The sequence below is a fragment of the Tyto alba genome, unplaced genomic scaffold (assembly GCF_018691265.1).
Source record: "Tyto alba isolate M040663 unplaced genomic scaffold, T.alba_DEE_v4.0 Super-Scaffold_40, whole genome shotgun sequence".
In the NCBI taxonomy this organism is placed as follows: Eukaryota; Metazoa; Chordata; class Aves; order Strigiformes; family Tytonidae; genus Tyto; species Tyto alba.
Window position 1 is genome coordinate 1,201,270 of NW_024881316.1, and position 14,918 is coordinate 1,216,187.

Below are 14,918 nucleotides of genomic sequence, written 5' to 3' on the forward strand. Positions count from 1 at the left end.
TTCAGGGGTATCTCCTGGCCCAGTCCTTTTAGTATCCACCCACAGATTTACGACCCACCTAACCCCCTTATCAACCTGCTGATACCATCTGACTCCCCCAGCCTCGTGTAGCTGCCAGCAACACAAGTCCATGACTGTCTGTATAAAGAATGCATGTTTTAAACCAATCCCCTACTAGTTTCCTCACGTTTCCCCCCATGCTGATGTTGCAGTACTTGCGAACAGCTCTCCGCTTGGCTGTTGTTGCCAAAGCTTTGTAACTCTCCAACATGTCCTTTCCTGGTCACCTCCTCTGCAGAGTCCCAGCCTACCTCCTCGCTCCCTGTAAGATGATCGTAAGATGATCTCCGTGAGCATTTCAGTTGCCCTTCCCTGTGCCCCCTCTAGCTCTGCTCTCTAGATCAAGGGTATATACCAACAAATGCTCACTTTAGCCCCAGTTGTGACGTGTAGATTAATTAAGCCAGTAGGTACTATTTTTCAAGTCCCTTTCATTTTTGCCGTGACTTCTCTTTGTTATTTACTTTTTAATCTTAACGAAAACCAATTTTTAACCTTTGCCTTCCAACACTTTAAGCTAAACCCAAACACTCTTGCCCCTGAAAAAGAAGCAGAGGACAAAGTAAACCGGGGAACTGTAATTAGTTATCAATTTTTCATGAAAGCTGATAAAAAGGCTCCGGAAGCCAGCACAAGCCCCTATGCCTACCATTGCATTCATGGTTTTGCAACCATTTCTTGGGAAAATCTTGCATCGGTAGCAGCCAGGCAATGGTGTCAATGGGAATTTCACCCGATCGCTGGCAGCATGATTGAGATTATATTGAATAAATATATGAACGGTATGAATAAATAAAATGTCAGGGGAATCCCTTCTTAAACGTTCAAACAATATTCGTTAACAGAGCCCAGCCATGGTGAACAGACGGCAGCGTTATGCTGTGCTAAGCTGCTGTATCTTGGAGCAGGCTTGAGGGGTGGACCATAATATCACACTTCCCGAGCATTTTCTGAGCAGCAGAGGAGTAAACAACACCTCTAATGCGAAATCAGAGGTAAAACGAATTAGGTGGTGATAACCCTTTAAAAAGAAAAGGTATTTTGTTAGTTTCTGTGCAAAGACCATTTGAGCGCTAAGCTTCATAATCAGCTTGGAAAATAGTTTAACCCGCAGGAATCTTTGTGACTTACTTCTGTCTTCCCCAATCTGCAAGGTCAACTATCAAAACAGATATTGTTTGAAAAGCTCTGAACGCCGAGTAATAAGCATAATTTACAAATTATTTTCCGCTTCTACAGGCAGTGCTCCTGCATCATTTTTAGGCCACGTTTAAAAATACGGCATAAAATAGTTAATTTAGACAAAAATGGGAAACTTGGAGGAAAAAGTAGGGGTGAGGACTTTTCAGATAATCCACTTACTGCATCTTTGTTGTGCCTATCCTCATAATACCCCTGAGTCCCAGTTGCTGGACTTAACCGCAACGCTTACTAATTTCCAGAGAAGCAGAAGCCGCACTCCGGCTTTCATTTTTAGTACTCCCAACATTAGTGCCCTGTTCGGATGGCTGTGAAGCCCTGTGGCAAAGCCTGCACCTCCTCAAGGGCAAAACCCTCACGGCTGCTCCTGCCTGAGGCTGGGGGAAAGGTAAAGAAAAGGAGAGAGAGAAATAAGAGAAAGAGAGCAAGACAAGAAAAGAGAAATAAGAAAGAGGAGAAAGGTCAGCGTTTTGGACCTAGGTCAGTGGAAACCCTCAACCCCTAAAGCACTGCTTGGCTTCAGTATTGCACCCCCACAATTACTCCCTCGCACCCAACAGGAAGGAAGAAAGTAGGCCAAAATGCCAATGAAATTGATGCCTGATGTAACCCAAGCACGGGATTTTCTGCTGAGGGTAAGACTCCAGGGAATCACAACCCAAACATCACGGATGAGCCTGGGAGGTGCACAAGCTCTCATCTTCCTGCTCTCCTGGCTCTTCTGGCACCACACTTTGTTCCGGAGCGTTGTGGCGTTTTGGGCTGCCATTCACCTCTACACAACTGAGATACAAGCTACCAGCAACTTGTTCTATTTTTTTTTTTTTTTCCTGACTTTGTCACCCCTCAGCAGGAAACCTCCCCAGTTTCCTGTCATCTCTTACTACTCACCCCATGAAGTTCTGCAGTACTCAGCCCAGGAGAGCTCCATTTCCCCAGCCTGCAGATTTCCACGCTACCGCCCTTCAGTGCTTCTCCCCTGCCTCCCCCATCCCATTGCTACCAGTCTTGCCCGATCCTTGTGCCCAGTCAGGAGTGGATCTATGGAAGTTTTTGTGGAAATCACACCAAAATGTTAGGAAGCATGCCAAGGAGAATATGATACATATATTTTCTCAACCCTGTTTGGAAGCAAATCAGACATCAGGGGACGCAAGTGTGTGGTAGTGCCAACCCGAGGGTGTTACACTCTTGTGGGGACAGAGGTTAAAACATGGGACCTTTCTGCTTTGTATGGTCATGTTAGATGTGTTGTACAGCTCAACTCCTCTATGGTCCTGGGCAACTGCTAGTTTTATTCCGATCAAAACCAACACGCAAATCTGAAGAAGACAGGTCCACTGTGGTCCCAGGGTGGGGCACTGGGCCGTCAGTTTGAATCTGGCTTCTCTGCCAGAAAGAAATAGAAGAGCAGCGATAAAAAATGCCAGCGAGAAGGGCAGAGGTGTTTCCAGGGAATTGGGTGCAGGCACTCACCTGTCCTAGTGGAACCAGCTGCAGGCACCTTCCCTCCTGCGGTGTATTTCTCTCCATGAGAGTCTTTTTTTGGTCCGTGGTTTTTCAGGTTGGTCTCACACAACTTTTGCTGACTGGAGCTAATTGAACGGACCATCTTACTGTACAAGACACACACAGAGGAAAAACATTTCTAAAATAGCTGGGCCGAACACAAAGGCTCCTGTGTGACACAGCCTGCAGAACGGACCAGGAGCAGAACGAAGGCAGGGACCTGCCCCGCCACCCAACACCGCCGGGCAGCCCGAGGTGGGTCCCAGTACACGTGCACTGCAGGTCCCGCTGCCTTTCCCACGCGTGTAGCTCCTCCAAAGCTACAGGTAGGTCCTTCCAAAGCTCTTACAAAGAGATTTTTTTTTTTTTTTTGTTTTAGCAATGCCCATTTCAATTAAATATGCCTTGTAAACCTGTTATCTTATCTCTTTCCCACCTACACACACTAAGAGCCTTCTTCCTTTATTTTTCTAATGACCCAGATATGCTAGACTTACACAATGCCACACTGTATTTTGCTGGAAACTAAGATACCTATAAAACTGGCAAATCACTGGGAATCCATCACCTTCTTATCAGACTTGTTTGGCAACGGTGTGAGCTGGAGAATGTCCCAGCGGTGCGTTGCATTGCTATTGTTGTAGAAAAAGTTAGTCAAAACTTAGCACTAGCAGCTTAAACATTAATAACTAGAGCAGACAAAACCTATAGATTGTGGCATATGAACTGTAACAACCGTATTACAACATGCCAAATAGGTAACTATAGAACTGGCTAAAATTGACCTAAGAGGATGTGAAACAGGATATAGAACCACTGTGTAGGGTATGAGAAGATGACCGCTTAGCAACAACCGAGTAATGAAACAGCAAGCAAACCAATAAAAAGGAAGAAGACCCTAGACCTTAATATTGCTATTGGTCTGAACTGTTGCGTGAGGGGTGGGGAACTTAGATTGCAAGGGTTGACTTGCCTGGGGATTTCTTTGTTTGGAGGCACCCAGCTTGAGCTGTAGCACTACTAATAAGAAGGACTTTACCGAAGAATCTCTTTTCGACTTACTGATTCAGTGGAAACCTGAAGTCGAACCCTGTTACGGTGACCCGGGGGGACTCTAGGCAACCACTGTTGGACATCGGACCCTCTCGTCTCCAAATGTCCAGCTGCCAGCGCTGGGTGAGCTCACCCAGGAACTTTGGGGATGGGAGGCGCCGCCCGGTGAGTATTAAAATTCCACTACCCGATTCTGGGTGTTCTGGGCTTGAGTGGGTGCAAGTCCCAGCTCGGAAGCACGCTAGGAGAGGTGTGCACAGCCTGACCAGCGTAAGGTGCACGAATTTGTCATACGGGTATGGGGAACATACCCAGCACAGAGAAGGGGATGCCCCCAGCTGAGGCACTAGGACATTGGAGGAAAATAGACGGCACTGCAAGCCTATTAAAAAAAAAAAAAAAAAAAGCAATAATATTGTGCCAGGAGGACTGACTGGTGATGACTGGATTGGGGCTGCGGAGGGGGTGGCCCTGTGAAGGATCCTTTGACCAAAGGGAATTAGCTTTTCTATGACATATTCTGGAAGATGAAAAATCTTATCCTTCATCTGGAAGATTAAAAAACTATTTTTGGTATGTATGGGACAATTGGGCGTATGACTGCCATAAAGAAGGAGGTTGGAAAAGTTCAGAGAACCTGGGTTATGACTCCAGTTGCAGCAGTTGTAAGTGATCCAACAGATACGCTTGTGGAACCTGCTCCACACTATGCACCTCCCTCTCTGCTTTCTTCTAACCCACCTTCTGCCACTGCTCCTGCCACTCCACCAGCTACTGCTTCTGCTCATGTTCTTCCAAATCCAGCTGGGATGGAGCCTGTAGCGGGGAGAGCTAATGCTCCTCCTCCAGTATTGCGTTTATTTACTAATTAACCCTGGAATCCAGGAGATCTAGCTGTGTAGGGAAGTAAAATGCCAAGATTGAGGGAAGATATGAATTGGTGTGCCCAGTTATTTCCAACATTTGTACTGGATATAATCCATCATGAGGGGGATACTCAAATATTATTGAAGGAGTTATTTCAACCCGATGAAGGGATAAAATAATTGAAAAGGATGCAGAATTGTTGCAACAGGCTGGGGCAAATATGAATCCTTGGCTGGAAAATTATCCAAATTGGGATTATAATAATGCAGGAGACAGAGCCAACTGTCAAGACAGTGATTCGGGATGTAGTGAAAGCTATTAGAGCTTGTGGAGAATTGTAAGTGAACCAGACAAAAGTAGGCAGAGGCTAGATGAACACCTTAGAGACTTCTGGGGACAATTATGGTGAGCTTTATTAAAATATGGAGGAATGACCACACAGAACTTTAACAATGAGCTAGCGGCAAGTGTATTTATTGATCAAGTTGCCCCAGACAGATGGGAATATTTTAAAGAACATGTGCCTGGGTGGCAAGCGGAGACATTACAAAAGATCTTAAGTGTGGTGGTGTTTATGTTCAGTGGACGGAAGGAAAAACACAGAGCAGAACTTGCAAAGGAAAAAAACCAGGAAAAGCAACAAGAAGCTAGTCTTTCTGTGACAGCACTGGCACACGGTTTACAACCAAGAGGGTGAGGGAAGGGATTTTTCCCTTGAAGAGAACAAAAAAGGGGAAGAGGTAGGTCAGACCAGAGATTTGGAAGAGGAATGAGAAAACCTGGAAATAACTGGGCGGAAAAGTGTCATTACTGTGGGAAACCTGATTGGTGGCAAAGAGAATGCCTGCTTCATCTGAGGGGGCCTCCAAGGGAACTGGACATGGGAGGTGTGAGACAGGAATCATGAAGTCATCTGCAATGGCTGGAGGCAGTGGACTCAGAAGATTCTGTGGAAATTGGAGTCTGTGGGATGTAGCAAACTCGGCTGAATCATAAGGAACATAATCGGGAAAACAGGAGAGGAAGTTGAATTTTCAGTTGACACGGGAGCAACATTATCACTTAAATTTTGTACTAAAGGGATCTATATCAGAGGACAAACTATTAATTCAAGGGCTAATGGGAAAAGGAGAACATGTTTTAAGTAAACCACTACTATTAACAATCGGAAATAAAGAGGTGTGGGGAAGATTTGTAACAGCAGAAGGGGCCCCAGCTTGTTTATTAGGAAGAGATCTCCTCCAAACCCTGGATGTACAATTACATCTATCACCCAGGGGTACTGATTCTACAATCACAGGGGTATGCGTAATATCTGAAGTCCAGTGTCCCGACCCTAGAGATACCAAAACCCCTGGAAGCAGTGCCCGGGGAATTGTGGAGTAAATCGGGAGCTGGCGTGGGGCTGCTGCGATCGGCCCAGCCGATAGATGTGAAATCCGAGGGAGGCGCGCCCTCTGCTGTAAAGCAGCACCCCGTCCCCGGGAAGCAGAGAAAAGTATTCAAAACCAAATAGATCAGTAGCTTACCCGAGGAATCTTGAAAGCGTGTGAATCCCCGTATAATACCCCAATGTTACCAGTAAGACAAAACCAGATTGGCTTAAAGACGAGGAGCCTGAGCTTCGATCGGTTCAAAATTCTAGAGCAATGAACCCGTATGTTATCGTCCCACACCCCATAGTTCCAGACCCCTCTACTGCACGCTTGCAAATACCACACTGGGCTCAGTGTTCTCCTGGGTCAGATTTGACCACAGCATTCTTCAGTATTCCCGTAGATGAAGAAACCCAACCTTTGCTTGCTTTCACCTGGGACAACAGTTGACAAGGACTGGCCTTCCACAGGGGTTTACTGGCTCTCCCACCATATTTCTGTGGATATTAAAAGAAGATTTAAAGGATATTGAGTTACCCAGCAGATCAGTTTTAGTGCAATATGTAGATGATTTACTAATAGCTAGTAGAAATTGTAATGATTGTTTAAAATATACTATACACTTAGGTACTGCCTTAGCAACCAAGGGACATTGCGCATTTCCATCCGAGCTCCAGCTGTGTCAGAGGGAAGTAAAATATCAGGGCTTCATTTTAAAGGAAGGACAGCTGGTAATAGATCCAGAAAGAGTAAAAGCTATAACTGAAATTCCTCAGCCAGTTAGGAGAAAACAGCTAGGAGGGTTTTTAGGTGCTGTTGGGTTTTGCCAACGGTGGATACCAGGATTAAGGGAACTGACTAAACCTCTGACGGAGGCAACAAAAAATGAAGAAATAGAACACATTACATGGGGGGACAGAATGGGAAAAATGCCTTCAGAGCTATAAAAGGAGCCTACACAAAACCTTTTGATCTGTATGTATATGAATGAAAAGGGGTGGTTAGTGGAGTGTTAACACAGAAATCGGGACCTTACCAAAGACCTGTGCCATATTATTCTGTTCCACTGGATCTGGGGGCAGCTGGAGCTCCAACATGCATTAGATCCATGGCAGTGACAGCTACAGTAGTGGGAAAAAGCCAGTCTTTAGTATTAGGGCACCCAATTATGATCTGTGTGCCACATGAAGTGGAATTACTTCTCAAGCAGTATGCGACCCAAGCCTGGTCTCCCCAACGTGCACATAAATATGAACTTACTCTTTTAAATACGGATAATGTGACTCTAAATTGCTGTAATACATTGAACCTGGCAACACTACTACCAATACCCGAAGGAGGGGAAGAGCATCACCGATGTGACACGGTAATCCAGACTATTAGTAGGCCACGAGCAGATCTCACAGATCTCCCCTTACAAAACCCAGATCTTGTTTTATTCACAGATGGACAGTCCTACTATTTACACAGGCGATGAAAGACTGGTTATGCAACTACCAAGGAGAGACTAGCTAAAATCTGCACACATACAGGCTTAAAGTGGTCAGAAGCATTAAATTGAGCCTTATGGGACATCTGGAATGCCCCAATGCAACCCTCAGTGCTATCCCCTGCCAAAGTTCTTTTTGGGAGACATTTAGTTCTACCAGGATCTTCCATCCTGGCCAAAACCAGCCTTTTGAATGGAGATGAGTGTTTAACACACTATTTACAAGAAAGTTTCAAAATTATCTCTGGAGGGGTGGGTTGGTACCACTGAGCATGCTCCCTTTTACAGGTACACAATTTGCAGCCTGGGGATAAAGTTTTAATAAAAGTATTTTTCCATAAATCTAAACTGGAACCCAGGTGGGAGGGGTGACATACTGTCTTGTTAAGCTCTTACTTTGCTATAAAGGTTCCAGGTAAGGAAGTCTGGATCCACCACTCACATGTTAAACTGCTACCTGAGGATCATTTAGTAGATGAACAGTGACTGGAGACTGAAACCATTTGAATTTCCTAAGGACAAAGGAGTTCCAAATTAATGTTATTTTTATTTCTTTTCCAGAGCTATTTGGACATGGGTCTCCCCAGACGCCTGGTTAAGTGGATCATCTGAGTGTTAATAAGGGTCTTTACCCCTCTTGGTATATATAGAAGAGATTATGGAGACTTTATGGGTAAAGTTACTAACATTTGCTGTGCTTATTATGCAGGTAAAGGGAATATCTAAGTTTGTACAGCCCCATTATGAGTGGAGAGAAAACCTCTAGTTTAACTTGTCACAAACCATAGTCCAAACTACTAAGAGAACTAACTGCTGCATATGTACCCACCTCCCAAGTCACTCAGCTTCAAGAATTGCCCTGTTAGGGATCCCTATACCAAATAACTACTTTCCATTGAGACCATACTGATTCACAAAAATGGGATCTGTTAATCCCAGGAAGCAAAGAGCAAATATCCAACATGTGTAAAACGTCAGGCTCTCCCCAGTCGACTTAAGCTCCTAGACAATGGTATGACCCTTATGGGTAACTTTAACTATTGTAACCAATGAAAATAGGAATAGCGGGAATACTTGGGGACTTTTCCAATACACCTCGGCCTGTACCTGAGGGAACAGGATGGGTTTTGGATAATGTTGTAAGAGAGCTCGCGGAACATTACCGTGAGATTGCTCAGGAACTTGTACCTTGTACTCCTGATATTTCTGTATTCTCAAATTTGACTATGGAATCAGGACCATGATTACAAACATTTGCTCATAGGACCAAACGTAGCAATCCAGTAATAGAAAGGCCGACTGCATTCCACCCCTTCACTAGATGGCTTCTTCCCTGATCAGGAGGGAGCGAATTAGAAAAGGTTGGTTAACTTTTCAGCAGTAACAGAAATTCTTTGCAATAATACTGCTGATGCAATTATGGCATTACAAGAAGAGGTTTCACAACTCTACAAAATTACACTGCAAAATAGAATGGCATTAGATACTTTGTTAGCTTCACAAGGGGGAGTGCGTATCTTTATTAATACCAGTTGTTACATGAACATTGACCAGAGCGGAAGGATTTCAGCTGATGTCCAGAAGTTGTGGCAACAAGTTAAATTAACGCATAAAGTACAACTGGACAGTATTTCAGCAGGATTCCAAGAAGTATGGTCTTGGCTCACCTCCTGGGCACCAGATTTAGGAGCTTGGGCAAAATGAATTCTTTATGGGTTATTAATTTTTATAATGATCTTTGTAATACTGTTTGTATTAGGTGTTGTAACATTTGCTGTACTCAGCTGTGCTCATACCTTAGAGGCTACAAATATTCCGCTCCTGTATGATAACAGGAATGTTAGTAAAAACAAAGGGAGGACTGTTGTAGAAAAAGTTAGTAGAAACTTAGCACACTAGCAGCTTAAACATTAACAGCTAGAGTAGACGAAGCCTATAGATTGTGGTATATGAACTCTATCAACGGCATTACAGCATGCCAAATAGGTAACTATAGAATGGGCCAAAATTGACCTAAGAGGATGTGAAACAGGATAGAGGACCACTGTATAGTGTATGAGAAGATGACCGCTTAGCAACAACCGAGTAACAAACCAGCAAGCAAATCAAACCAATAAAAAGCAAGAAGACTCCAGACCTTAATATTGTTATTGGTCTGAACTGTTGCGTGAGGGATGGGGAACTTAGATTGTAAGGGAAATATTGCCCAGGGATTTATTTGTTCGGGGTCCCTCTTTGGAGGCACCCAGCTTGAGCTGCAGTGCTATTAATAAAGGACTTTATAGAAGAATCTCTTTTTGACTTATTGATTCAGTGGAAACCTGGAGCCGAACCCTGTTGTGGTGGCTGGCACGTGTATTTTCCATACCATCTTCTGCCAGCCAGTCACTGCCTCTGGAAATGCCTGCTCTGCAGACTCCATCGGCTGCGGGAGGGCAGTCCACCGCCTCACACAAGATCAGCAAGGTCATGGTACCTGGGACACAAGTTCCTACGGCTGTAGGCGTATCTGCTAGATTGTAATTTCCATTTCAGTCATAGAATCTTCCATTCCGTTTGGAAACTAATCTGTTATAGCTGAAATGTTCTAAATTTCACCATTCCTATCCGCTAAACCAGCCTGACTGTCATCTTTGGCACCTCACCGGGTCTGTCATTTTTTCTTCCACAGAGATTATGGGACCTTTTCAAAGCACTCCTTCTCCTGCCAGTAATTTGGGCCTCTGGCTCATGTGGTTAGGAATTAAGGTAGGATTGAACTCAGTAGGCTGCATTTCTCTAACGTTCCCTCAATAAAAGCCTGAAGGCACACGCTTGGTAGAGGCAGTCAGCAGCTGTCAATCTCCCATGAGATCAGAAACGTCGCCAGGGGACGTGCAAGAGATGCTGGTGACTGTGAAACCACCGTGCAAATGACCACGCGCGTAACGCCGAGCCACCTGAACGTGGTGCAGGGTGCTGAAGGGAAGCCAGGCATACGGCAGAAGTGTGCTGTGAGATGCCCACGGCAGCCCCCACGGCCACAGAAATCCATTTTTGCAGACCTTGCCCATGTGGAAGGGCCCAATATGACAGCTAGTAGCATGACAGTGCTGTGTCACGAAAAAAGAGTGCTTTTCTGAGTTGACGACACAATAGGTGCTTAAAGTATTTTGAGAGCATTTTGGGAACAACAAATTCCTCTAGTTTAGAAATAGCTATCTACTGAGGAGTTCCCATAAAGCTATCTTCACCTCAAATGGACCTAGCCGGCCCTGAAATCCAAGCAGATGCTTGTTTGTTTGTTTGTTTGTTTGTTTTCCCGGGTGAACTTCCAGACAGACCATGAGTGGAAGAAGCAAGATTGTTTCTCCCTTTCCGCTGGGAAGCAAAGGATCACCATCACTGTTTATGGGGAAATCACATACATAAGGAACAGCAGTCAAACCAACCATTGGGGTCTGTGCTGGAATGGCCTCTGCTCACTGGGGTCTGTGCTGGAATGGCCTCTGCTCACTGGGGTCTGTGCTGGAACGGCCTATGCGATCACTGGGCATCCCACCTCCTGACCGGGGAGCCCTGCACTACCAGAGCTGGACAGCAGGAATTGTTTTTCTCAGGTCCTCCTTTCCAGTGGCTCCTGGCTAATAGGTGGAACAGGCTGGCAGGGGGAAAGCAGAGACAGGGTGAGGCCAAGAGCAGCCCCCTAGGATTCCCTCACTATGTTAGTTAATGCTGCAGGCAGCCCCCTCACAAGCCAACAACCCCCTCACACACCAACAACCCCTTCACACACCAAAAGGGCAAAAGGGCGATGTTGCCAACAGAAAATCCATAGCTGGGTTCCAAAGCAATGGCATTAAGAAGCGATCTTATTATCTGCGACACAAGTGATGCTTGCTTTCCTCCTGATCTGGCTCCTGTGATCAGCTGAATGCATTGACCAGAGATTTTCTACGGGGTACTTACTCACACCGTCTCCCGGGTGGATTTTACAGTGTCTGGTAAGATCTTAGCTCACCCATTGCTGGTCCTTCGAGCTGGTGCACCCACAAGCCTTCCTCATCTAACAGGTTGCTTTCACAAAACCTGTTGGAACTTGATCGCCTTTGAGAGCTCTGCCTCTTTATCTGACTGAAGCAACAGGCTCAGCAGATGAACACAGTTGCATTTCCTCTGCTTTCAAAGCTGGGCTAACATGCAGGTTTTTATCTGCCTTGCATTTTTTTCACTGTACAGCTTTCCACTGCCTCACTGTGAAACATTAAGGACTAGAAACCCACAGAGGAAGATGAGTTTCATGCATTCAGGTATCTCCCAGAACAGCTACTGCAAGAGCTGTCGTCACTGCAGTGTGTGTTCAGTACTCAAAGGCAGTGTATAAAGCAAAAGACATTGAAGGAGATATCTTAAACTTTGCCTGTGAACTCTACAAGGCTCAAACTGGGAATGATTACAGAGTATCAATGGCAAAAATATTTAAAAAACCCCCACTTTTTAATTAACACAAAATCCTTTCACAGAAAATTTAAAGAGATTTCTTCCATCTAGGGATTACTATATCATGGCACCAGGACATTTGGTGCCACTCACTGGTTATTACCTTTCTCTTATGAAGTTTCTCTCCACTTCCCACGTGTCTTCCTTAATGTTGGGACAGCACTTCTTCCCCACCAAGGCATGCCTAACGCCTCCCTTGCATGTGCTGCCATCACAACTTCCGTGTCACACTCTGAACTTACAAGTACAGAAACCATGAGGTAACTTATGAGATCACGTTGAGGAGTGGCTGTACGCTTGACTGTGAAGCTGTAGAGATGGGCACGTTCTCAGGAATGGCCATGACCACCACCCGCCTTCCCTACTTCTGAGGTAACTCGTCATTGACGGCGTGATGAGTGCCGGCACAGTACCCGCCTTTTGAATTCGCACCTTTTGGAGTCACATCCCCTTGTGGACTGCGGTCATTCCTGCAACTGAATTCGGAATTAGACACATTTGAAGTGTTTGACCTCGCACGGCCGCTCAGGGCCCACCCTCCAAACCCTGAGTACCTTGTACGTCTGAACCACTCCCCCTCATCCAAGTTCTCATACATCTTGAGAACCCCTGTGCCCGTTGGTCCCTTATTCACCCCCTGAACGTTGCTCCCCGCCTTCCGCCCTCACCACCTTCCCCTCACGCGTGGGGGGACGTCCCTTTCGCGCGGGGGTGAGGGCAGGGAACACGCTGCCCCGGGGCAGGGCCGCCGTTCTGCGGGGGAAGGTGCCGCGGCCCGGGGATGGGGGGCTGGGGGGGGGTCAGCACCCCGCTCCCTGCCCCGCCAGCGCTTTCGGCCACCCGCCCGCCCGCCCGCGGGAGCCGGGCGGGGTCACGGCGCCCCCCGGGACCGGGACGGGGACAGGGACAGGGACGGGACCTGCCCCCCCCCCCCTTCCCCTCAGCGGTCCTCGCGGCGGAACGCGAAGGGCGGGACTTTCGGCGAGCCAATCAGCGGCCGGGTGGTGGTGGTGGGCGGGGGGGACGCGCGCGCGCGCCGCCGCCCGTGACGCCACAATGTCTATGGTGGCTGCGTAGTGACACGTCTCCTTCCGCGGCGGCGCCCGGGAAGGGGGCGGCGGCGGCGGCGGGGTGGGGAGGGGAGGGGAGGGGGGAAGGGAAGGGGAGCGCCCGTTCTCGCGGGATCCCGGAGCGGCTGGCTCGGCCCCGCGCGAGCCCGGGACGGCGAGGCCGGGGCCGCCGGCGGCGGGGGCAGCAGCGGCGCTTGAGCGGCCATGGCGGGGCAGCAGTTCCAGTACGACGACAGCGGCAACACGTTCTTCTACTTCCTCACGAGCTTCGTGGGGCTCATCGTCATCCCCGCCACCTACTACCTGTGGCCGCGGGACCAGCACGCCGGTAAGCGGCCCTGCCTCGGGGCCCGGGCCCGGCCTGCGCCGCCGCGGCCGTCCCGTCCCGTCCCCCCCCGCAACCCGCGGGGGGGGCGGCGGCGGCGCGCCCCCCCCCTCCCCTCCCCCCCCCCCCCAGCGCGCCCCCGCGTCGCGGCAGAGCGGGGCCGGGCCTCCCGCAGCGGCGGGGAGCGCGGCGGAGCGAGACCCCGGGGGCTGCCGCTTCTGGAGGGCGCCCGGCCGCCGGTTCAGTCGCCGTCAGCCATTTGGCAGTCCCCGGGGGCAGGCGGCGAGCGGGAGGGTCCGAGACCGCCCCCCCCCGCCCCCCCATCCCCCCGAAAGAGCGCTCTGCTCCGCGCCCCTGCTCCTGCAGAGTCATTGCTGCGCTGGGGGCTCATGCTTTGTTTTGTTATGTTGTTTTGGTTTTTTTTTTTGGTTCGTTTGTGTGTTTTTTTTTTGTTTGTTTTGTTTTGTTTTTTTTTGTTTTGTTTTGTTTGTTTGTCTTTTTTCTTCCTGGGGTGTTTCAGGGCGGATGACCTAAATTTTCATCGTGGTTTTGAGTTGAGGCCAAAGTGGAAAAGTTACCAGGCTCTGCTTTTTACATGCCATAAAGTCACCAGCGAGCGTGAAAATGGGGCTTTAATTTTTTCCCATTGGAAGCCACGGTTGAACATCCGAAGCGCTAGAATCCTGTTCTGCCATTTGGGATGATGTTTTGTGGCCCCAAGCAATGTTAGGAAGTTTCTCTGAATACTTCTAAATTTCATTTCTGCAGTCATCTCCCTCTTTGTCTTTCCTGAATCCCTCTAGTCTTGGAAGGAGAAGGCATTTTGGTATACAGGCTGCATAGGAACACGTTTTTAACTGCAGTTTTGGGATGAAAAAGGCTATAGAAATTGTATTTAAGGGCAGGGTATTAAACACTCAGTAGAACAGGGATGCCTGATGCTGATTCCCATTGCTGAAGCTACTGACCTTTTAAGAATACTTGTACTTTGCAATCTGAGGAGAATCCCTTTCGTTCACTGCATCTTTTTACGTTCAATATCTGGTGTTTATTTAGTGGTTTTGTATGCCATTTTAAATGGCACGCGTGGTTCTGTTTAACTTAGTTTTATATGTAAAAGAAATATTTGACAATGAAATCTTACTCCTATACCTTCTAGTAAGGAGTAAGTAGAAAGAAAATGATAGATCAAATGCTGTTTTGGTGCTAAATCATAGCTGTTTACATTCTTGGTTGCTGACAAACATGTCTGCTGCTTCTGACAGGGCACTGGCTAGAGAACCTCTTTGGAGGATTATCTCTGCCTTCCAGATACTGTTGTACGGCTGAGGAGTTAGTTCTTTCTGTTGGAAAGAAAGGTTTCTCTGTCTTGTCTTTCTGAGTCCTGACTGTTGCAAGAGGGAGGCGTTACAGTTGTTGAAGACATTTTGTTATCTTTGGGTTGTTTTTAAGGAGTGGGGGAATCAGAGATTATTACTTTACTTCTGTGA

At 47.4% G+C, this 14,918-nt stretch overlaps 1 protein-coding gene and 1 long non-coding RNA gene across 2 annotated transcripts in view; one reads left to right on the plus strand and one right to left on the minus strand.

Annotated features, from left to right (window-relative positions):
* Positions 1-5,177: 5,177 nt before the first annotated feature.
* Positions 5,178-12,944, minus strand: LOC116965405. Its single transcript, XR_004409335.2, has 4 exons — positions 12,588-12,944; positions 12,137-12,509; positions 7,102-7,186; positions 5,178-6,562 (listed from the first exon to the last, which is right to left on the minus strand). It is a non-coding gene; the product is annotated as an uncharacterized LOC116965405 (long non-coding RNA).
* Positions 12,945-13,182: 238 nt separating this feature from the next.
* Positions 13,183-14,918, plus strand: part of SEC63 (SEC63 homolog, protein translocation regulator) — a 67,162-nt gene continuing 65,426 nt past the window's right edge. The window contains exon 1 of the mRNA XM_042803091.1: positions 13,183-13,431. Within this exon, the coding sequence (XP_042659025.1) occupies positions 13,308-13,431 (124 nt within the window). The 5' untranslated portion in view covers positions 13,183-13,307. The remainder of the gene's footprint in view (positions 13,432-14,918) is intronic.